The 25,408-nt window shown below is 37.2% G+C and overlaps 1 protein-coding gene across 1 annotated transcript in view; it reads right to left on the minus strand.

Annotated features, from left to right (window-relative positions):
- The window catches only part of LOC111510224 (pickpocket protein 28), a 53,027-nt gene that overhangs the window by 21,947 nt on the left and 5,672 nt on the right, over positions 1-25,408 (minus strand). The window contains exons 2-6 of the mRNA XM_074176065.1: positions 20,171-20,413; positions 13,018-13,132; positions 9,138-9,289; positions 7,349-7,547; positions 225-495 (exon numbers count right to left, since the gene is read on the minus strand). Of these exons, the coding sequence (XP_074032166.1) occupies positions 225-495; positions 7,349-7,547; positions 9,138-9,289; positions 13,018-13,132; positions 20,171-20,413 (980 nt within the window). The remainder of the gene's footprint in view (positions 1-224; positions 496-7,348; positions 7,548-9,137; positions 9,290-13,017; positions 13,133-20,170; positions 20,414-25,408) is intronic.

Genomic DNA, 25,408 nt, shown 5'->3' on the forward strand with positions numbered 1-25,408 from the left:
GATGGTGATATATCATCACATTACTGAAAAAAAAATGAGTTTGGTTGGCTACGCTCACAGTATGCGAGAAAACCATCCTAGAAAAAAAATTTTGATGTGTATCTACGCAGAAAATTGAACATATCAGAGCGAAATATTCGTCAACAGGGGAACATTGGGCTGAGGAAATATTGAAAATGAGTGTAGATCCACATAAACTAGTCCTTCGCAAAAAACATACGTACTGGGCATATAAAAATCCACACAATCGCACATTTTCAAAGTGTAGTTTGTTAAACATTCCAATTCACAGTTTTCGGGGTTATATATCTTGAAATACTTCAGAGGCCTCTCATCGGAAAAATAACAAAGTCTGTCCTTTGGTTTGAATTTTTTCACTTCTTTCGATGTGGTCATCATCTTGGGGTGAACCATAACTTGCAAGGAACTGTCCCAAGAGACAGGAATGTATTGCTTCTTCAGCCGAGGCACGGTATGGGGTGTATGCAGTACAACCTGTCGAAAATATAAACACATATAAACGAGTTCATTATTAGTAGTTATACTAACGCTAAGCTGGATACCGTGCATCGAGTTCTCTGAAGTTCATCGAGTTCTCTTAACCCTTAGGTGTAAGAGTGACGTAGATACGTGAAGAGTCGTCACAAACGTTTAACGAGAACAATGGAATGATGTAAGTTCTTGTGAACCCTTGTTAGTTCTTGTAGAGGATTTATGTATGATAGTATAATTACATTTATTCATTATTAAGGGGTTAGTAGTTTACAAAGTATTTGGATGTTTGTTGGGACCCTGCTATAGGTTTATACCTCTTCAGGGTTCACAATTTTTCCTATCAGTATGTATTAGTATTGTAGAGGATATCGCCAGTGACCATGAAGGTGTTGTCGTCGACGTCTTCGACGAAGACAATTGCCAAAATTCCCCGAGGGTTGAGAGAGAAGACAATGGAATGACGGAACTTTATGAGCTACCCTGTCGGTTTTGATTGTCATATTGTCAATGACCAGAATTGGGTTGAAGGAGAAGAAGTATCAAAAGTGCGTTGATATAATAGGTAATCCGGTTCGGGGTGTATAGAGACTGTTGAAAAAGTGGGGACTAGCCGAGCCACGCCTCGCCCACATGATATTCTTTGTGACGCCTTTGGTAGTTTATAGGAAATTGAATTGACCTTAGGGTCGTGATTTGTTCACATGATAGCTAATTTTGACTCATTTTACTGATAATGAACTGAAAAATGAGCTAGCTGTTTTTCAGGTTTCATTTTAATGAACAAAAAGTAGAAAAATAAAATACGTAATTCATCTACATTTTTTATTGATTGTGAAAAATTTTACTCTTGTTCTATTTGCTGTGGGATTAAAACAACGATAAAAATAAAATAAAAACAACAATAAAAATTAATTGGCGTTCCGAGGCGACTTCATTGATTCCAGTGGCGCATTTGCTATTTCAGCTGCCAGAAAGCCCGGAAAAACCTGCCGCACCATATCATCTGAAGATCTTGATCTAACAATGTCCTCTCTTTTATAAAACAAAATCTAGGGTGTCTCCAGAGGCTCCGAAAAATTCAATGCACCACCAGAACACTTCTTGACACGACTATCGTCAAACTTAAACCAGTCCGTTTCTTCTTTGACCAAGGCGTAATAATGACCGAATTCAACGCCAGAACCACAGTGAACAATGACTGCATGAATATTATAATAGTGGTCTGCTAGGTTGAAATGTTCATCTATTTCGAACCTTCCAAAGAGTTTCTTGCTTCCGTTAGAGGTTGAGTCTTGTTTGGAAATCATCAGTGTTATTATTAGATTGACTGGAGCCTCAGCTATACTTGTTTCCTTATAACAGTCAGTTAGTTTGGCGCATATTTGACAATACAGTCGATCATCACCTGTTAAAAATTACATTTTCAGATGGTTTAACAATAAGCTTTGCACGGACTGGTAATAAGTCGTATCAGGAAAAGCTAGATGGAGTTCCAGAAATTCACATGAGTTTTCAGTACTTCTTGAACATTCACCACAAAGTAAATGAGTGGGGATTTTTCCAGCAAAATATTTACAAACACTAGACGAGATGGGTTGTACGGAATCATTCAGTCCAGAGCGGTCAGGAGTATTGATTCTGCTATTGTTTTGCTCACAAAGAGTATTCAACAAGAACCCCAAGAATTCGAAACAATCCTCTTGTTGTCCTAACGAGTATCTAGTGGACTTCAAAGACTCCAGGAAATCGGTTGGAGGTAAAGATGATACCTTCTCACGAAACTGCAGCTGCATGAACAGTTGTTTGAGTTTGATGAATGAGTAGGAAACATTTCCGTTCTCGTTCATCATTAAAACTTCGTTCCTGAAACCTTCGTCATGAACACTTGTGAAATGCTATTCATGTAGCAAGTGTTTCCTAAATTATTCAATCCAATTTTCTTCTCTAGATTTCCAGGACAACTATCTACTGATTCGTAAGGAAGAACATGTTTCACAGAATTTCCATAAGAACCATTTCTCAAGCTGCGATCGATCCTTCCAAGTGAAGAAGGGTTTCGTAGAGGTATCGATTCGGTTCTTGCTTCAAGAAGCTCTTTCACTGAAAGGGTACCAGTTCTAAGAAGACTGCAACTCATTTTTTGGGGGCAAGAATGACCTGAGTCCACTGACCACACTAAAAAAGAAGAAGGTGGATCAATCACTTGTGAATTAACCTTGATAGAAGACTGATGAATATCCACTCATCTCGACTTGTTTCGAAGATGTTTCAGTTCCGTACTTAAATTAGGGCAATGCATATTCTCATCAAAATTATGTGGAGGAGGAATAGTTCCAAGTACTGAAGCAGAATTGCCACGTTGAATAGCAATAGCAATACTAATACTATTTTTCTATCAAAAAAGAAGTAGAACGGTGATCTTTCGTTGCTTGGCCTATTCTCCTTCCGAGTTCATGAACGAATAACAGAGACTCCGGGCCATAAACACCAAAAGTTTCAACCGCTACTGGATGAAACAGTATTTTTCAAGAAGTTACATCATTCCATTTTCTTCTCTCTCCCAACCCTCAGGGTATATTGAGGATCTTTTGACATTTTTTTTGTCGAAGACGACGACAACACCCTTCTAGTCATTGACGTTATCCTCTACAAGAACTAACAGGGTACACGTGAACTTACGTTTTTCCATTATTCTCAGGGGAACATTGAGGCTTTTTTGACAACTCTCCACATACCTACGTCACCCTTACACCTAAGGGTTGAGAGAACTCGATGAACTTGAAAACACGATGGACTGTATCCAGCTTAGCGTTAGTATAACTAGTTTTATGCTATTGGTTTCTAAACTTTCAGGTTTTGAATTTGTTTTCACGCCTAGACAAACTTCAAATTTGGGATATCCAACAGGACACTCTGAAGTAAAGTTCCGCAAATTTCTAACACTTTAACAAAAATATCGAAACCCAACAATGAAGTACTGTCAACTCCATCTTTCAACTGAAGCCTCAAACAGGGATATTTCGATCCCTCATAGGTATCTATAATGGAGTAAAGAGGACGAATCCCATTCAAAGGTCATTGTTGAAGTTTTTCTCTGCATATGACCGTCTTCGGGCGCCTAATTTATTTGTTATATTAATGGATTGTCCCTTCTGTCGACCTCATAAACGGAGTTTCCGTGAGAGTAGATATCATCCATGTCCGTAATCAAATATATTTTCTGTGTACGACATAACTTTTTTCCGATTGTCTTTTGTAAGGGAACAACTACGCTGAAGATTTCTCATCGATTCTGGAATATACTTCGCATAAATATGTTATATTCAGTTTATCTAACTTTGAGTTCGAATAATGATCATAGGAGGAATATTGAACCGAAGCCGAGTATGTATACAGTGTATTATGTCTGAGACATAACATTATATTACTGATGAGCAGCTAAACAACAGCTAGTACATCACGGTGTATCAGCTTGACACCATGGTGGTTGAAACCACAATGATATATACGTTGTATTTCCTGCCCTTCAAAGTAGTCCCCCTCAGATGTAACTGACCAACGTTTTTTCCTGTCCTTAAAGCAATTCTGATATGCACTTTTGGTATATTTTTGAGCTCTTTCAGCGATTCGGTTTTATTTCCTCAATCATCGCAAAACGCCATCCTTCCATGAGACTCCTCAACTTTGGAAACAGAAAAAAGTCGAAGGGGATCAAATCTGGTAAATACGGTGGCTGAGGCATGATTACAAAGCGCTTAGTTTCATTTTTTACATAAAATCTTATGCAAATTCTTTGATCTATTTTTGTTGATTGCATACTCGAACATATTCGACAGAAACACCTAGTATACAGATGAACCGAAGACCAAATATGGGACCGGAGCTGAAATTCACTTCCAGGCTCAAATGTATGAAATTTTGTGATGCGCAATATTTCCGTAGACAGCTAGGCCGCATTAGAGGCACTCACATACCCACAAGTGACATCTAGTCCAGTCCGGGACTGCCGTGAAGAACTGAGGAAACCGACAAACAAGTATTGATTAATTATATACTGGGTTTCATGACATTCAAGTATTATGAGCAGCGAAACAGCTGAGTGGGCCAAAGACGGGTCCTCAACTCCATATATAGACCATGTTATACCTAGCGAGAGCTGTGTATGGTAATATATATTCTAACTTAGGACAGAGACACGTTTCTCCAATTCAGATTTTTTTAAACGCCGGATCTGTCTCTCATATAATGTAAGATTATGGCCGAGGGATCGAGAGTGTTTATATAAACACTATTCATCGGTCTGGTTTGAAAAGATGCACGGTCAGATATATTTGTCACGTAGCTTCAGATGTAAATATAGGCATACCAATATCCCAACATTGAAAGTTTTGTCAACTCAGCGAAATATTTTTTTTCTGATGACCCACCTCGCAAGTGGACGACTGTTACAAAGAATGGTTTGAGGAACAGGGGGGGAACGATGAATCCGTGATTTCTTCCTGGCTTTTTGAAAGGAAAAAAGACAGAAAGTTCTGGGAGCTCTTTGCCTGAGATAGCGATCTTAGAGTAATGCGAATTTTTTTCTGGAAGTAAGTCTTCGTGATTATAATGTCTCTCATATAATGTAAGATTATGACCGAGGGATCGGGAGTGTTTATATAAACACTATTCATCGGCGTGGTTTGAAAAGATGCACGGTCAGATATATTTGTCACGTAGCTTCACATTAAATATAGGCATATCAATATCCCAACATTGAAAGTTTTGTCAACTTAGCGAAATATGTTTTTTTTTTCTGATGACCCACCTCGCAAGTGGACGACTGTTACAAAGAATGGTTTGAGGAACAGGGGGGGAACGATGAATCCGTGATTTCTTCCTGGTTTTTTGAAAGAAGAAAAGACAGAGAGTTCTGGAAGCTCTTTGCCTGAGACAGCGATCTTAGAGTAATGCGAAATTTTTTCGGGAAGTAAGTCTTTGTGAATTTTGAGGAGGTTCGAGAACTTGAGAGTTTGAAGGGTTCTCTTGACGGTCGATTGAGGGCGGTATTTTGTTTTGGGAGATAGTGTTCCTGGGTTGAATTTTCAATTTTTTCATTCTTAAAAAACAGGCGGTTAGCGCGATTTTGGGTAATCTTGTAGTGCAGTGCAGTGCAAAAGTTCAAAAGGGGACGAGTTAAAAAAAGGCAGCAGTGAGTTAAATATACATGTGTACTAACCATTTTATGATTTTGGGAAGGAGTTAGTGAGAATAAATATTGAGTTTCATTTCATTTTGAGATTTGGTTATGGTTATTTTATTTAAATTTTTGGAAGATTTGTTCGTTGTCTATTTTGTTATATAATTTTCTTCTTTATTTTTTTTATAATTGAATACAGAATCTTCTGAAGGTTTCAAGCAGGCTTTTATTTCAAAATGTAACATAGTAACCTCTTGGAAGGAAGTGTCTGCGAATGTTTCAATATCTCTCCTTTCTGCAACCTCCTGCAATTTCTAGTGCAGGAGGCGGAATTCAAGCCTCTTTTGGATTTGCCTGACATCCAAAATTTAATCCACATCTGGTGACAGTAGCTGCCAAATTTTATTTGAATAAAACAAACACGGCAATAGGTTACCAAGGGTTGATTGAGGGGTGATGACATATTATTTCACTGGTGACTCAGCTGTAAACCCATAGATGTTTCAGTGGAATACATATATATATATATATATATATATATATATATATATATATATATATATATATATATATATATATATATATATATAAATAATAATAGTAGAACATTTTTGGCTTTCTACTACTCCATCTGATACAAAAAAATGGATGAGAGAATCTTCCAAAGAAAGGAAGGATGTAATCAATTTGAAAATAAGTAACTCTATACATGGATGTGTAGATCATGCAAAGACACAAACTGAAAGAAAGTCCTCCTGAAACAGCTACTTTCGTATAAACATTAAATTACACGAAAGGAAAAAAAATTCTTTCGAAACAAATACTTCTATATGAACACTGAATTATACAGAAGATACTTTTCTCTATTCAGTTTGTATATCGAACATTTGTTGAGGAATAAGAATCAGATATCATTCACATGAGTTCTACTTTGAATGAATGGTAATAAATTGTACTCACATGGATTTCCCAAAAATATAACCCTTTCAAATCAATAGTAGAACAGTTTTCGGATTTACTACAACCCTGAACCAAGAGTGAGAGGGTACCAAAATCTTTGAGTCGGCATCAGATCGGAAAATTGGTTCATGACAAACATGGAAAGTAGTGGAAAAATCCACCCGGGAATACAACAGGAAAAACCTTCATATAGGGACAGTCTGAAAAGAGAATCAAAGAACTGTTTCAACAAAGCAAGGGTCGGCTTGGAACAATATTATAGAGCTAGTGTGCAGATGTATGTTACATACGTCCAGCTAGAGACCTATACATACTACTACAGAGAACAACATTATTGCGATGGGTGTCATCAAAGAGTTTGGAGGAAAACGGAATGAGCCCCAAGGCTATGCTTACCGGAAATTTGAAGAAAAGTCAAGTCAGACATCTCCAAAGAAGCGTCAAAAAGTAGTCTGAAAGATTCATAAGAGAGGTATTGTCTTCATCATCGACAGCTTTTTGACAAACTGTAAAAACCGTAAATGACATGAAAGTTTGAATTGCAGATTTCTACTCTGAACTTTGAGGCGGAAAGATTTCTCCTAAAAACTGATTCCTCTCAAAAACCCACCTTCTTCAATTCAAGGGCAAACTTATTTTCCAAAAATGATATTGAAAGTTGCTGAACAGTGTACGCATAGAAAATATTCACTTTATTAAAATCATTAAACTTACTTTGAATCCTTCTGTGTCCTTGGCACACAAGTAGTCCAAGTCTCCCTCTATCTGCATCAGCAACATTTCTAGAGCACTGTCAGCTCCAGCAAGAAATGCTCTATATGGATATGCATCCGCACCAATCACTTTTGAATAACCATCATCATTAGTCCAGTTAGTAGAATATAGATTCTGATGATAGTCACGATAGTGAACTCTGTAAAATATCACAAATTGATTTACACTGAAATTGAAGAAACACTAGCACATCAAGTACTAACCTCGGTTTGAGGCTCCAACAAAATCAAAAGATAAATATTCCTACAGTAAAAAAGTTATTTTTGTAACACAGACCAAAAAGCATGTTCGAGTTATTTGGAGCACTCTGAAAATGGATCAAGCCTCATTGATTGCTAGTTGTATACCGTGTTAAATTCACAAATTCGGCTATCGTCCACAAGATGGTCTTCCCTTCATCAACAAGACTCCTTCTGTGGTTGAACTCTGTTGTTTAACATGTTATTTTCTTTGAAAGTGTATAGTTAGGTGTCGATACTAGTTTAGAGATTTTTGGTAGAAAATCGAAGTACCCGAGGAAGCCATGTTAAGTTGCACTTACACCGATTTTGGACGGCCGACTTTGTACCGGTCGTCCAAATTCCAATAGTGAACCACATGTGGGAACGGCACCTGGCACACACGCCGACCGGTGATCGTCGCCGGTGAAATACCGGTGAGCAGTCGTCCACTGCCTCTGTATCGCCGGCAGAACCGGGAAGTAGTGGCGTACATGACTAAATACACTCTTGCATACTCATCGGTTTTTTACCGACCATTCCAGTCTCGAATTCCAGTCTCGACTGGCCGACGGCCAGTCTGGCCGTCCAAAATCGGTGTGTGTGCAACTAGCGTTAGCTTGCCTTTTCCATTCGGAACGACGCTAGTCGAGATTTGTGTACTTCGACAGGAAAAGCAAATTTGTGAGTAACTTCATATCATATATGGATATGAAGTTACTCACATAATTCATAACTTTGAATGTTCCTGCGTTAATTGGGCACTATGTCTAGTGACCATATTTCATTTGTTCCTGTAAGGACCTGAATTTAACCTCGGTACGAGGTGAATCTTTGCAATTTTTTTTAGTAACCACATTTTTGAAATGTTCGTTTCTTTGAAAGGTTTTACGGAGGGGGGATTTCTGGAAAACCTTCACTCCATGTATTTTGAGTTAAGCTTGAATGTACGAGAATATTTCCTTTTGATTTCCCTTATTTTGCTGATTACAGTTACTGCTTTGGTCCTGGTCTGCCATTTTGTCGTCGTGGACTGAAAGCATTTCCATGAAAATTTTATTGATTTTTCTCAACGAGATATTCTAATGATGGATTATTTTCCTGCTCTAATCGTCTGTCCGGACTATACCTCGTTATGAGGATATAGGATTTTTGTCTCGCTATTTCTTTCTTGGTGAAAACGAAAGGAAGATTGTTCAACTTTGCAGCCCGTTTCAATCACTCAAGATGAACTACTTTCTCCAGACAAACGTCTCTCCGTATTTTACCTGGTCATGAGGATTGAGAGGGTGGTCCATCTGTAGAGCCTGTCAAAAACTATTCAGCCCCAAGTTGCTTCATCTACTCCCTACTGAGTTATCTTTTAAAAAGAATTGGGTGGCATCCAAATCGAACTTCAATCACAGTTAATTAATGAACCTCGACCAACATGCTCTACCTATTTCAATAGTTAACGGAATAAACGTTTCCTACAAAAGGAAAGGAAATAGTGCAGTTGTTTCAGGACTTACACATTATCTTTGTAAATATCTTCTCGACTCAACATGTTGAAACTATAACAAACACCGTCATCTAGTATGATTGGATTGAATTTTTCTACACAATATATCTCCTCATCCATCATCACGCATGTGACGAACATCATGTGCTGATTGGGCTTCATCTACAAATGAAGAAACACCACAAGTAAGAAATGAGTGATGGTTTCTGAAGCAGTGAATTTATTATACTGGTATCAATAACTGATATACGGATGATTCAAATGACTTGAAAAAATAAGAAAGTTATTGATATCATTAGCCACTGCCACTTTCTTTCAAATATACCGGGTGTTCCACATTTTATGTGACAGGCAATATCTGGTTTGTTGAAGGAGATACACAAAATGTTTCATACAAAAGTTTTAGGAGTTCATGAGAGCTATATTTTGATATAATTTTTACATATACAGGGTGTTTGGTGTAGGTGCTACAGACCAAAATTCCATTTTTTAAAATAGAACGCCCTGTATATGCTACGTTAAATTCTGATATCATTTCATGTTTGGTTTTTGAAATTTGGTTACGGCGTTGTTGAGTTATTGCTTAAAATGTAAAGTCTTGAGAACGACTATTATTTTTTTTAAATATCTCATACAATTATTCTCTCTGCATCAGATCACATGAAAATTAGTCAAAATTTTGGGTGTTCGAAGTAATGGTTTCAATTTTGAGTTGTGGAATTCAGTCAGGAATCATTTTGAATATGAAACAATTGCGAAATTGAAAGAGGTGTATTCGAAAACAAATCTTTAATTAATAACAATGTAAATAATATAACTTGATAAATCATTTCATAAGAATGGTAGGTACCTAGAAATAAGTCATAAAAATTGTTCAAAGTGATGCCCATTAGATATTATACAGGCTTCGAAACGTCGAATCACTTCTCTCGTACAAGTCGCTCTTATAATATCAGGCGTAATATCACTGCACGCTAGTCGAATTTTCATTTTCAGATCATCCACATTCAAAGGGGGAGTAGTGAAAACAATATCTTTTGAATAACCCCATAGGAAAAAATCAAGCGGTGATAAATCTGGGGAACGAGCCGGCCACCGAATTGGGCCCTTATTACCAATCCATCTATTTGGGTACGTTCTATCCAGATATTCAGTAACAACCTGTGAATTGTGAGGAGGAGCACCATCTTGTTGCCACCAAATTCCTTGTCGTTTTGCTATGGGAATATCTTCCATCAACTGGATCAAATCATTTTCTAGAAAATGTAAATATCGCAATCCATTGAGATTTTCATTGAAAAAGTAAGGTCCTATGATGCGGCCATTGAACAATCCACACCATACATTAATACCCCAAGTAGTTTGAAAATTACTTTCGCGGACCCAGTGGGGATTTTCTTGAGACCAATAGTGAGTGTTATGTCAATTCACAACTCCATTATTGTGGAATCGCGATTCATCGCTCCACAGAATTTGACTGAATATGTTAGGACTTTCATGTAATATTACCTGAATACAAGCAATGAATTCAAGTCGTCGTTCAAAGTCCGTGGGTTTCAAACCTTGTACCAACTGAATTTTGAATGGGTGGTATTTATTTTCTTTCAGAATTCTCTGTACATTAGATTTACTCACACCGACTTCTTCTGCAAGAGTACGGATAGAAACATGTGGATGAATAATAATATAAGCCAACACATTGATCTCTAAATCTTCAGTTCCAACAGATCTCGTATGATGACGATGCTTTATAGTAGAAAGAAATGACCCAGTTCGCAATTTTTCTACAACTCTCGAAAAAGTCATTCGTGACGGAATGGGTCTGTCTGGAAAACGTTCTTGGTATAGACGTTGTGCTTGACGGCAGTTTTTCTGACATTCCCCAAAAATTAATAACATATCAATGCAATCACTTGGACTTAACGCGAAAGGCATACTGGAGTTTTCGCACAAAGAACACAGTTACTGTTTTGCAAAGAATCACTGAATCGAACTGACAAGTAGATACAATTCAACAACATTTGTTACTATGGCATCAACAAGCATAAGCTACTCGATGAAATTGTGCAATATAAAGCAATTCACCCTCAAGTTAGTCACATTCTCAAGAATTTCAATATTATATTCAACTGATATCGATATCGTATCGTAGAGGTGAGAATAATGGTTTGTATTCAGTAGTAGTCTAGTTCAATTTAATAAAAGATATAGACTGGATTCGTGTACGAGTAAATCAGTTTTTTTGAAACTTCATATTTAAGGAAAAGTGCAATAACTCAACAACGCCGTAACCGAATTTCAAACCAAATATGAAATGATATCAGAATTTAACGTAGCATCTGAATATGTAATGATATACAGGGCGTTCTATTTTAAAAAATGGAATTTTGGTCTGTAGCACCTACACCAAACACTCTGTATATTCAAAAATTATATCAAAATATAGCTCTCATGAACTCCTGAAACTTTTGTATGAAACATTTTTGTGTATCTCCTTCAACAAACCAGATATTGCCTGTCACATAAAATGTGGGACACCCGGTATATTTTCTATACATATGCATCTAGTTCATATGTTTTCTGTTGATGGTTGTATTTATCCTTTGGACCGAAGATTTCTCAGTACTTTATTGACATTCAAATTGGATATTTAAAGGGATTCGGCATTAGAATCACAGGTTTCGCACAAGTTTCGACTTCTGAGGGTTGTCATTCGTAAGGGTGCGATAGATGGTTAACGGAAAAAAACATAATAAACATACCAATCACCCAAATAATTGAATAGAACTGACCGATACTTGATGAAAATCCATATCAAGTATCGGTATTATCTCCAACCCCCTTTTTATTGTATATCAACGATTTATTGGAAGAAACCAAGAATCCAATATATTGCTTTGCTGACGACAGCACACTTTTCTCATCATTTTAATTGGATTCCAGAACATCTGCCGCGAATCTACATCTTCACCGGTGGCGGAAAGTTCAATATTTTAATGAGGATCTAGAAATAATTCCGAATTGGGGCGAAATCAATCAGGTTCAATTCCATGCCACAAAAACCCAGGCATCAGTTTTCTTCAAAAATATAAATTTTTCCGAACCGGATATAATAATGTCAGGTCAAACAATTCCGCTTTCGGCTTCGATAAGTTTTTTGGGGGTTTAAATGGTCACCAATATGTCTTGGCACAATCATGTCGCTGGAATTGCAAAGGCCACTTCTCGAAACTCGAACTTCACTGTTTAAGAATTTTTTCATTTGGAGAACTGCGTTTGTATGAAATATACTTTCTGAGAATGTTTCTCCAAATGGATTTAATCTCCAGCGATTCAAATCCAATGTGAATCACTACTTTCGCACAGGCATCGCTCTAAGAGCGCCTTAAGAATTTTTCTGTAGTGCTTGTATATCGCCTTTAAAAAAATATGTATTTTTCATAGACATATATCTAGTTCATACATTTCCTGCTAGTGGGTGTACTTATCCTTTGGATACGAACGAATCATCTAAGTGTTCCTCAGTATTACTAGGTAATATGTAATCCTTCATTTTGTAGCTGCGGCCATCTTAAATGGGCCGTCATGATACCCATAATAAATTAGTTGTGAAACATAATGTAATTCGCCATTTTATAGCTGTGGTCATTTTGTATTCAAAATGATACAGAATTTAATATGTGTAATTGATGACTTGATCACCTTATGGTAATTCATGATCACTTAAATGAAATGAATAAAAAACACTTTTGTCTAAATACCACTGTTAGATTTTATTCATTTGACCTGTTTTGGGTTTTACCCCATTATCAAGTGTAAAACTGAAAAATGAAGTTTTCAGTTTCACACTATAATATAATATATACAATATAAAAATAAAAGGAACTCACAGAATCCAGTTGGTCATAGAAATCTTCTGTGAAAGTATCAACCAACGGTAATTTCTGCCTGTAAGTATCGCCGTTATTTGCACACACCGAAGACATATATTGAGTTTTCCTCATTCTGAAATTGAAAATATCAAATAGTGAAAAATGATTTCTAGGAGTTATAAAATATACGACCAACATTTCGAAAGTTATTAACGATTCAACAATCTCATGAGGTTTACGGCTCGGTTAGTGTTTCTTGTATCGAGTGACCTTTCAATAAAAGTATCATTATTCTTATTCCAACTCCGGGGTGGGATTCACCCTTATTCTTGTGAAATGGACGTTTGTTGTGATACATATTTTGAAAGAGCATTAGATTGGCTTCAAAGTGGCGTTTTTTTAATTTGAACCACGTGTCGCCAGGAAATGGAATTTCGAACATTTTACTAGAACTCATATTCATGGATAGGTTCAGGAGTAATGCATTGTTTTTGAACGAACTTCTTTACCTTCAGTGAAGTAGTTGATATGGACAGTCCGTTATTTCTTTTTTTTTGAATGGATTTAAATGGACCGTGCGGAATTCATTGAAAATTATTTCATGAAAAATCAATGAGTAAAAGTAATACCAACTTTGTTCAATAGGAGATAGGCATATTGACACATGCGTCATGTATACATGAAAGTTTTGTCAGTTGTAATATCATGTGTTTGTATAGCTCCTTTTCTCTTTACTGTGTCGTGGTTTGTACCCATCGATGGAGAATGTTGAACTCCATACTTGCTGTTCGGTATTCCCAAATTTTGGTTTTTGCTTCTTCTCAGCCCATTACTATATTATGTTATTGAGCGATTTTCAGCCTGATGAAGACTGACTCATCACAAACGGTGCGTGGCATGATGGAAGAATATGGCGTCAGCTCCCATGCAATTTTTGATGGTTTAAAACGTATTAGAAAGGTCAAGGAACACGAAACGTTAGTACAATGTCCGGACTTGTCAGTCCTTTTATGATTTCCTTTGATTTAAAGTCGAAATAAACCAGGAATCAAATGTTTCAAGTCAATATCTTCATTTTATAACTTTTCAAATTATTGTCAATGTCAAAATCGTCTGTTTTCATAAACAAACCATGATCAATTATTTTAACATACTAAGTGAACGAAATTAATTAAAAGCAACAACATTCTTCCCCTCGTGATGAAATCACTGCATTTGACATAGTCTTCAATTCATTTACAGATCTTTGTAACTGGCCGTTTATAGGTTCCTGATTTTGTTTTGACTTCCACAACTCTAATCTTATCATCCTTTCCCCTATAAACATTCACAATTTTTCCAATTGGCCACAAATTCCTCTGTAATGTGTCGTCAATGACGAGTACCACATCGTCATCCGATAAGTCGTCCCCCTTCTAATACCACTTCATTTGTTCATTCAGTGTAAATAAATATTCTTTTCTCAAATTTTCCCAATGGTGGTGCAGCTCTATTTGAACAGTACATAAAAAAATTATTTGGCGTGAGGCTTTCCGGTTCCGAAGGATCATTTGAAATGTATGATCTGCTGTTTATCATATTCTCCGCCTCCGTAATCAGGGTAATGAACACTTCTTCTATGGGGTGTCTCTCTTTCAGTGTAATGCTGAGAACACTGTTTACCGACCTCACCAACCTCACCCAACTTCCTCCTATATGTGGAGATGCTGGTGGAATGAATTTCCATGTAATGTTCTTAAGGAGAAAAAACCTAAAATTTCAGTATCTTCCATGTCCTTGACAGCTTCTCCTAATTCTCTATTGTCAAAATGCATGTTCATACCGTTATCTGAGTAAATTTCTTTCGGACATCCATGTCGACTTATAAATCTTCTGATCGCCATGATAGCGGAGTCCGTTTTTAACGAATTTGCCATTTCTAGATGAATCGCTCGTACGCTCATACAGGTAAATAGTATTTATAGGGTTTTTCATGTTTCCTGCCGATTGTTACGGAAACCGGCCCAAAGTAGTCCATTCCGGTGAAAGTAAATGGCCTGACAAAATCATGAAGACGATAACTGACCCATTTCAGGTACGTGGGGTTGTATTTTCCTTTTATTGCAGAAGAAACAAGAACTTTTGCATTTTCGGACAGCACTTCTCATTCTTAAAATCCAAAATTTCTGACGCAGCTCATTCATAATAATTTCCTGTCCCTGGTGTCCAAATTTTATGTGATAGCTCTCAATTGGAAGTTTCGTGAAACGGTGTTTTGGATCAAGAATCGCTGGAAGTTTTTGAAAATAATTCAAGCTTTCAGCATTTTCTAGTCTCCCTTTTATTCGCAAAATACCTTTTTCGTTAAGTATTGGCATGAGGGTATATATTCGGCTTGCTTTTTCAACAGATTTCCCATTGCGCAAAACTGAAATTTCTTGAAAGAAGCTGACTTCCTGACTACACTTGATCAGAGCTTTCTCAGCAACATCTAACTCTTCCGCATCTAAATTCATTGTATTCCTCGTACCTACCCTTTTTACAATTATTTATGAAGGCAGTTGTTCTAACTAACCTTCCATATTTGGAGAATCTTTCGATATTTGGCAGATACATGTCTTTTACTGTCTGTAACTGTCATTATTTTCTCTTTCTTCGTTTCCATTTCAATTTTTTCTATTTCTTTTTGTGCCTCTTTTGGCCAGTAATATTCAGGAAGTATCAAAAAGTTCGGCCCTATCAGCCATTTGTTTCTGTTCGCGGTATTATCTTCTCTGGTACTTTCATCTGCTACATTCTCATCTTCAGGGACCCAGTGCCAGTCAAATATGTTAGTGATGTCTGTAATTTCCGCAATCCTCACCGATACAAAAGTTTTGTATCTTTTAGATTCGGAACGAATCCAGTGCAGGAAAATTTTTGAATCTGACCATAAATGGGTTGAAGTAATATGTATGTCAATGTTGTTTTTAATAGTGTTCATGAGTCTGCTCAACATAACCGCGGCTTGTAACTCCAATCTGGGTATGGTCATCACTTTCAAAGGTTCCACTCTTGATTTAGCACTTACGAAATATAATTTGAATTTTTCATCGTATTCAAATCTCAGATAAACGACAGCTGAAAAGGCTTTCTCACTGCTGTCACAAAAACCATGTAGTTCAACTTGTTTGCTTTCATACAATCCGATTCCATAGCATCTAGGTAAACTCGTTTCATTAATTTTTGTCAGTTCGTCTAGGAGTTGTTTCCATCTTGTGTTCATTTCCATGGATAACTCATCGTCCCAGCCTATTCTAAACCTCCATAAGTTCTGCATGAAAATTTTTAATTTTACGACCAGTGGGGACAAAACCTAACGGGTCAAATACAGACATGACTACCTTCAAAACATCTCGTTTCGTGGAAATCTTGGTTCTGTTCAAAATTTTCGAGTCCAATTTCTGATGGTTCAGCGAAAAAGTAAAACTATCTGCTTCTTCTTTTTCTTAGCACGAACGTCACTGTCACTAGAATCCTTCTTTGACTGTTTTCCTTTTTCTGAACTGACTAACCTGCCCTTCTTCTTCACTCTCTTCTCTTCTTCAGAGTCGGAGCTCTGATGTCTTTTTTTTTACTTTCCCCTCATCATCGGAATCGCTTCGCGACTTTGCCTTTTTTTTGTACCTCTTCTTTTTTGAAATATCTTCATCGCTATCTAAAGAACTATTGTCCTTCTTATGTTTTTTTGATTTTTCTCTATCAGTTTCATCAGAACTATCTTGTTTCTTCGAGTGTTTCCAACATTCGTCATCTAGAACTTGAAGATTTCAAAATTTTTTATTTGTCTTCGGCATTAGATGCGCGTCTTCTAATGAAGAACGTTTCTGCAACTCCGAAACTTGTCGTGAGTCGTAACATACGTCGCTATATATTTCAGGAAGAACTCCTTTAGTTTTCCTCCCACTCCTCCTCAGGTTAGGCATGGACATATTGTAACTGATTTCTTTTGGTTCTTTTTCTTTTGCTCGAAGGACCAATGTTCAGACTAGTCAGACCTACAGTGATTTCCTTTGATTTAAAGTCGGAATAAACCAGGAATCAAACGTTTCAAATCAATATCTTTATTTTATAACTTTTCAAATCATTGTCAATGTCAGAATCGTCTGTTTTTATAAACAAAACATGATCAATTATTTCAAGTGAATGAATGAGTCACCCAGGCGCTTCCCGAAGGTAAAATCTCTTCAAAAAAGGCACTGGTCAACAGTAGAGGTCCGATCCTGCTCCACGACAACGCCGTCCGCACATTTCACAAATCACTGTCCGAAATATAATTGAATTGAGCGTTGGAGTTCTGCCTCACTCACCATACTCCCCAGACCTCTCGTCAACCGACTGCCCATCCTTCCACTCGGCTGCACGATACTGATGATGGGCCAACAGCCCAAAACACGTAATTTTTACTTTCTTGAGTGCAATGTCCGACTACTAAATTCTGTATTTTTATCCAAGACACTCAATAACCTTCATATTTGTATTATTTCCTGGACCCGGATGTCATGCAGGTAGCTATAGCTGCCTCCGTGGTGAGATCTATTATCTGGAACCACATATGTGTAGCTGGCTCCCGCTGGTGGCTCCATGAATTTGTATTTCTTTCTTTTGGTAACCCAGTGTTGCTCATCCCTACAATTGGCTGCACCATACTGATGATGCGTCAAAAGACCGAAACACGTGTCTATGGTTTCTCACTTTTTTGAGTGCAATGTACGATTATTAACTTCTGTATTTTTATTCAAGACACTCAATAACCTTCATATTTGTATTATTTCCTGGACCCGGATGTCATGCAGGTAGCTATAGCTGCCTCCGTGGTGATTTTGATAGTTTTCTTGTAAACACAAGATCTTTCATCTGGAACCACATACGTGTAGCTGTATCCTGCTGGTGGCTTCGTGAATTTGTATTTCTTTCTTTTGATCATCCTTACAATTGGCTGCACCATACTGATGATGGGTCAAAAGAACGAAACACGTGTTTATGGTTTTCCACTTTTCTGAGTGCAATGTACGATTATTAACTTCTGTATTTTTATTCAAGACACTCAATAACCTTCATATTTGTATTATTTCCTGGACCTGGATGTCATGCAGGTAGCTATAGCTGCCTCCGTGGTGATTTTGATAGTTTTCTTGTAAACACAAGATCTTTCATCTGGAACCACATACGTGTAGCTGTATCCTGCTGGTGGCTCCGTGAATTTGTATTTCTTTCTTTTGATCATCCTTACAATTGGCTGCACCATACTGATGATGGGTCAAAAGAACGAAACACGTGTTTATGGTTTTCCACTTTTCTGAGTGCAATGTACGATTATTAACTTCTGTATTTTTATTCAAGACACTCAATAACCTTCATATTTGTATTATTTCCTGGACCTGGATGTCATGCAGGTAGCTATAGCTGCCTCCGTGGTGATTTTGATAGTTTTCTTGTTAACACAAGATCTATTATCTGGAACCACAAATGTGTAGCTGGCTCCCTCTGGTGGCTTCGTGCATTTGTATTTCTTTCTATTGGTAACCCAGTGTTGCTTATCCTTACAATTAACTGCACCATACTGCAAAATTTCGAAACACGTGTCTATGTGTTGCCACTTTTTTGAGTGCAATGTACGATTATTAACTCCTGTATTTATATCAAGCGACTCAATAGGGTTGCCAAAAAACCAATTAAAGTGAAACAACCTGATGCTGTTTCTCCTCAATCATTTTTAAGGCATGCCTTTTTCAGATCTATAATCGATTGAAGTAAATATACGATGTTTTCCAGATGCTCAAGTTCTATAATTTTTTCGATAATGATCACGCAATAATGGATTTCTAAGATAAATTTCATACATATGAATGTTGTCTGTTGAATGACCTACAAGTAAGGTTCACTAGTGAGTTACAGGCTCTGAGACTGGTCGAAAACACCATCGCGGAACTGAAACAAAATCGAAAAGTCCATGTCGTTTTACTAGACATTTTGAAGGCCTTTGACCGTGTATGATCCGGTGGATTGGGTCTTTCCTGAAAGACAGATCATTTAAGGTTAGGTTAGAGTAGAGGGCTCTCTGTCTGACAACAGAGAGATCTTCGCTGGAGTGCCTCAGTGCTCTCTCCCACGCTGTACTCCCTTTACACCAGCGACCTTCCGAGGTCAGAGCGTGTGAAGATATATCTGTACGCCGATGCCACGGCTCTCCTCTCATTTTTCATGAGTCTTGAGCTTGGCGTCGTCTAACATGCAACGTACATTGGACGACCTCGAGCGCTGGTACCTCAAATGGAAGATCCGAGTGAACCCGGAAAAGACTCAGGCGATAACCATGGCCAGAAAAGTGAGGATCTCTGGAGGGGAGATCAACTAGCAAGCGCGGGTAAAGTATATCGGTCTTCTAATAGACCGTAGGCTCACCTGGAACCCGCACATCACAACCGTGAAGGCAAAGATTGAGGGTTGGATCAAAAGGCTGTACCCTCTTATCAACAGACGTTCCAAATTGAGCCTGAAGAACAAAATTAAGATTTATAAAACGATGTTGAAGTCTGTCATCATGTATGCTTCAGGCATAGGGGACAAGCCGCTCCGTCCAACATCTCCATCCTGGAGACTTTACAAAACAAAATACTACGGATGATTGTGAATGCTCCCTGGTTCTTACGGAACGAAGCCATCTGCATAGATTTGCAGCTGCCTTCCATTCAGCAGTCCATTCAGTTGAGGAATCGGCAAGTCTTTGCTTGTGCAGAAACCCACGATAATTCGTTAGTTAGGGAATCTATTTACTATGCTGTAGACGACCCCTCCCGATATAGAAGGCCTTCAGGTCCCCCGTTAAAAGATGAACAATATCTTCATCCAAACACCCCAGAAATGGCAGGGGTTCACCGTAAAGGGCGGTACTGATGTCTAAGGACATTCATGGTGTCATTCCATGATCAGTCTTGACCCATTTGTCCTTCTGACAAACACCAGTCGAAAGGGTGAGCGAGCCAGGCTCCAACTTGTTTAGTGGTTCCGAAATCATCCTCTGTGATATTTAAATAAGCTCCTTCACAAACAAACATATTTTTGTATTTTCACTCACAAAGCCATAAACCTTGCTGAATGTTTTGTTGGTCATGTTTGTCAAATTATACATTTTGCCTGTAAAATAACTTACTTATCTTCGCTGATAGATATATCATCCAAGATATTGTGAACTGCTTCAGTGAAATTGAAATTTTTTCTTGACGCCTTCACCACTGGGCATATTGTAACAGCTGGAAAAGGTATGACAGAAATTGGTGACTCTCTCGTGGCGAAGTTGACGATGAAGGGATTTTCTTCGTATTTGTTGTAGATCTCTAAAATGTAGTAGACAGATAGCGCTATAGCTGTTACTACTATCACAAACCATAATAGTCTGAAAAGTAAACATTTTATACCAGATGTACCAACAATGCGTATATTCGTTATATATGGAGTGTTCAAAAAATAAGATGAACGTTCAAATTTCTCGGGCTGCGTACATTCGATTAGTCATTATTTTAATGTTGTTGTAGTCATCTCGAACGAATGTTCAGATTTTTATCTGTGTGGCATGTTTAGTTTTTTTGCAGTAAAAAGACGCGGACCAGTGGAAATTCATCATCTACGTCACGTACGTTGTCATTGTTGAGCGACAACTCCTATCCACCCATCGAGTTTAACATTGGCGCTACTTATGGTCTGGGCTCACAACTCCATATTCAATGTGGATGTGGAAAGTTTCATTGTCGACTAAGCTAAATACAAACTTTTCACAGAAGGTCGAGAAGACGTGAATGATGACCCTTGATCTGCATGTCCCAGCACATCAAAAATTATAAAAATGTTGGGAAAGTGAAGAAAATCGTAACGGATAATTATTGACTCACTATTAGAGAAGCTGCTGAGGAAGTCGGCATATCGGTTGGCAATGCTACAAAATCAAACTAGAAATAGATGCAATATCGAGTTCAAATAGCTATCGAAAAGATAAAGAATGTTACCTTTTTTTCCATGATTTGGAATATGCCTCTAACAATTGAGTCTAAGTCTGTACAAGAACATCGGCTTCAACAGCTGTAGGCACAATTGGAGAGAGCAAAGTCCGGGCTGGTAATGATCAAATGGTACTTGTAGTACCAAACATTCCGATATAGTAACTTTGCATATAAAACTTGGGCTGTGTTGTTCTAGACGAGTTTTCAGTATGCACCAGTCTACAAAGAAAAGGTGCACTTTATTGCACCGATGTGCACTTTTCGTAAAACTGAACTCCCCATATTGACGCTAAATAAGAATATTTTCGAAGAAAAAATGTTGTTGAAATCGACATCAGTTAATTTTATTGACTCACTCTGTACTGAAATATACAACTAGTTTTCTCAATCCCCTTCTTTTTTTTCATTTCTTTCTTCTTTGTTTTCCTTTGTTATCTCTTTCCTTCTTTCATTTTTATTCTCTTTCAGTTTGTTTCATTTTCCATCTTTCTCTTTGTTTCTCATTCCCTTTGTCTCCCGGTGTTCCTCTATTTTTCTCTTCTTCACTTTTTCTTCTATTCTCTGCCTCTCTTTTCTGATTCTCTGTCTCCATTTCTCTGGTTCTCTGTCTCTTTTTCGGTTTTTCTGTCTGTCTTTCTCTGTTTCTGTTTTCCCCTCTCCTTGTTCAGTCTGTTCCTTTTCTTTTCTTGCCTTTTTCTCTTTTTCTATCGGTCTCCCTTTCTGTGTCCCCATTTTCCTGTTTCTCCGTTTTTCTTATTTCTTCCTTCCCTCTTTATGCTTTGTTCTCTCTCACTGGTTACTATTTTCTGATTTTTAACAGTGATACTATGATATGCGATGGAAGAAGACAGAAAAGACACTTTTATAATCGTGATTTATGCTATGTGGCAGATGAAAGTGGATTCACTTTCATCTGCCACACAACATTCTGTTTCTAACGGATAACTGATTGTGTTTCACCAAAAAACAGATTTCACATGATTTCATGTGAAAAGTGCAGCCAAAAAGTGCAGAGAAAAAAAGTGCAGCCAAATGCACTCATGTACGGCCTGGAACAACATTGCATTGAAGATGTATGGTGCACTAGCAGACAAAACGTTTAGTATAGTATTTCCAATAGCAATTGGAACAGCAAAAAATAATATGCCGACATAGGCGTCGGCATATTATTTTTCAGTGGTAGTTTTTCAGTTACTTATTCTTACAATCATAGCAATTGATCACCCCATGAAAAAGTAATATCAACTGAATTTTTCCACCATGGGTGATTATGAAAAACTTCGAAATTTAAGGTAGTTGATTTTTGAGTCGAAAAATCTAAAATACAATGAAAACACAAATACTCACACCGAATTCTCGTCGAACATATATTAACAAAATAATAGAGGCCAACAAAATTGCTATGAAAATCAAAATTCTTCTTCGCTATATTCGGATGAGGTGGAATCATTATCGGGTTAAATAACGATCGGATTTATGGAACCTTGCACATAATATTTGTTCTCTTCTTTTATAACGTGGGCCATACAGTTATTCCACACATCACTATTACCTACTTCATTCACCACTTGCCTTATATTATCAAGCACTACAGCATTCAAAGTCGGTGACTGATTACATTTCCGCAAGCTTTCTTTCCTTGTGGCCCAAACCATTTCAATTGGATTGAACACACAATAGTATGGAGGCAAACGTAAGAGAATATGACCACGTGTTTCACACATCGAATCAATAATATACTCTTTCTTAAAATTACGTTGTTTTATGGTCGCCAATAATACCTTTTTCGTTGAAATTTTTTCGGGTATTTCCATGTCATGATTTCGCATGAAATCAACAATATCTGCTTTTTTTGTCAATGTTTGGTATTGTAGTCAATAACCGAGAATGATAGGAAGCGTTATCCATAAAAATAACCGAGTTTGGAGAAATATTTGGGAGAAGCTGTTCACTGAACCAGGTTTCGAATAAAGTCGCAGTCATATCATCGTGGTAATCAGCAGACGAATCTTTTATATTTTTGGCCGACAGAAGCAAAGCGTTAGGTACGAAACCACTTTCATTCCCGGCATGCAAAATTATAACACGTTTTCCCCTTGAAGAAGGTGTGTTCAAAGCACAATACTTGGTTTCGTCTACCCAGCCATATTTGACAATATCATGGGTGTCAAACCAAGTTTCGTCGAGGTAGATTATATGTCTGCTGGATTCTCGGTAGCTTTTCATTCGCCTCAAAAATTCTTGTCGGAGTTGAACAATGCATGTCAATTCCATTATGACCATCCGATTGAAACTACAAGACAATAAGACACCTCGTAAAGTTTCTAAAGATTTGTAATTGTAATCAGGATAATCGAGTGATTTATACTAAATCATTTCCAAGGATGGTACTTAATTTTTCTGGTATATACCATAAATTGTTAGCCGAATCACATCTTTTGTAGCACCATCAACGTTTGCGAATTTTTTATTCCTTTGTTTTCGTTTCATTGCATGGTCAAGGACATCCCCTATTTTAATGACTCGAAGAACTGTCGAACGAGATAGTTTCGTTAACTCGTTTACTCTATTCACAATATCTTTCTGTGAAGTGTGACAGTTTTCTTTCTGCAAGCATTCATGAATATTTAAAATTACTCGCTGATCTTGAACATGTAAGTCCTTATTTTAAAATTCCGGATCCCTGTCGATTGATACAGATTCCTCACACGTAATGTTATCATTTGTTTCAAAAGGTGTCCAGAAAGCCATATCTATTGTTGACAAACTAATTTGTATATTTAGGTATATAAACAGCTAACCCTTGTCTTTAAATTCAGTATCAATTTGCTTCTGCTGAAGATGCTAACCTTGTTAGCGAAACGCGCGTCGAGTGCAGAAATATCAGTTTGGTGTTAGGGTAATTGATCTCTAGAAAAAGTATTCAAAAATCGGTTTGCAAAACCACTCACTACCTCACCTAACCCCATGAACATACGGCACTGATAAAGAAATATTGTGAAACGACAAAAAATTAGTATTCAGCCAGTTCAGCTAGCCGAGCCTTTACTCCTCAACTACATTTAATAGCACGTTTACTAATCATCTGGGCGACTAGGGGCCACAGGCAAGAAATGTTTATGACTGTACTCATCTTTTTATTGCCGTTCCAATTGGTAATGGATAGACACTACAATGGCTCTTTTGATTTATGTCTGTATTCGTTATGTACCTACTTCATTCGGAATGGGACTGAATTAACACTCCAAGTTATTTGAGGGATCGAATAAACACCTACCGTCTTTCGACGTAGAGAAGAGTGAAATTTTTGATATTTGGTAACTCATTTGGTATCACCTGTCTTTGAACTTTGAGTGAGATGACGATACCATCTACAAATTTCCTCTCGAATATAAAAATTACAAACTCTGTATCAGAATTATTTTTGGGTTGTTATGAAACACATACCACACCTTCTGTTAATGAGATTGGTTGGCTGAAAATATGTAATAGACGAGAGCGCCACTAATTAAACTTTGTTCATTCTCGTAGACCCCTGGATAATAAAACACATGAATAACACTTGTACTTGACCGAAATTTTTGTCTAATTAATATTTTCACAATTCTGAACTTCAAAATAACATCGTTATCAAAGTGCATCTCTGTTCAATAACCATTCTCATTTTACAAAAATCAAACAATTTTGTTCATTTAGAAATGAAATAATAGGAATTATATTCAGTAGACAGTGAAACAATTGTGAAACACTGTGCCCTTCGTATACAGGGTTTTTCATGATGAGCGTTAATTAGCCGTTTCTGGAAAACTATTCAACGGATCAACCTGAAAATTCCAAAGTATGCATAAATCAATATGACCTACACGCCTAAAATATTTTAGACGAAGCGGCGTTGTCGCTTCTACTATAAAGTAGCGGCTTCTTTGATTTTTCAAATGGAACACCCCGTATATAATATCTTATTATGATTCATTATCACTTTGTCAACAAATTCATATACTATTTCCCCATACCTATCACCGTTCAGAAGATATAAACTAATTGCGATATTTTTTTTACCAAACATTAACTTTTATAAATGCTGATAATCTTGAACTCTCTTGCACTGAAACGATCAAATTTGAAATGGAGTGGAGTGATAGTATGAGGATCTTCACTTCGAGTCATATTTTCATTTGTCTCATACAGGGTCTTCAAAAAATGCAGACACTTTGATCTCATGAAAAAATGAGTGAAACTCAATTTTTTCAAATAGAACACCCTGTATATCCCAACATTTTTGAGCTCTACATTCAATTTTAGATTACCTTTGTTCAGATAATACTATTTCTATTTTGAACCGTTTTCGAGATAAACTGATTCAAACGGAAATTGACATGGTTTCCTTGTTCATC

The sequence above is a fragment of the Leptinotarsa decemlineata genome, unplaced genomic scaffold (assembly GCF_025532065.1).
Source record: "Leptinotarsa decemlineata unplaced genomic scaffold, Ldec_3_MD MMD2_tig00001393_RagTag_RagTag, whole genome shotgun sequence".
NCBI lineage: Eukaryota > Metazoa > Arthropoda > Insecta > Coleoptera > Chrysomelidae > Leptinotarsa > Leptinotarsa decemlineata.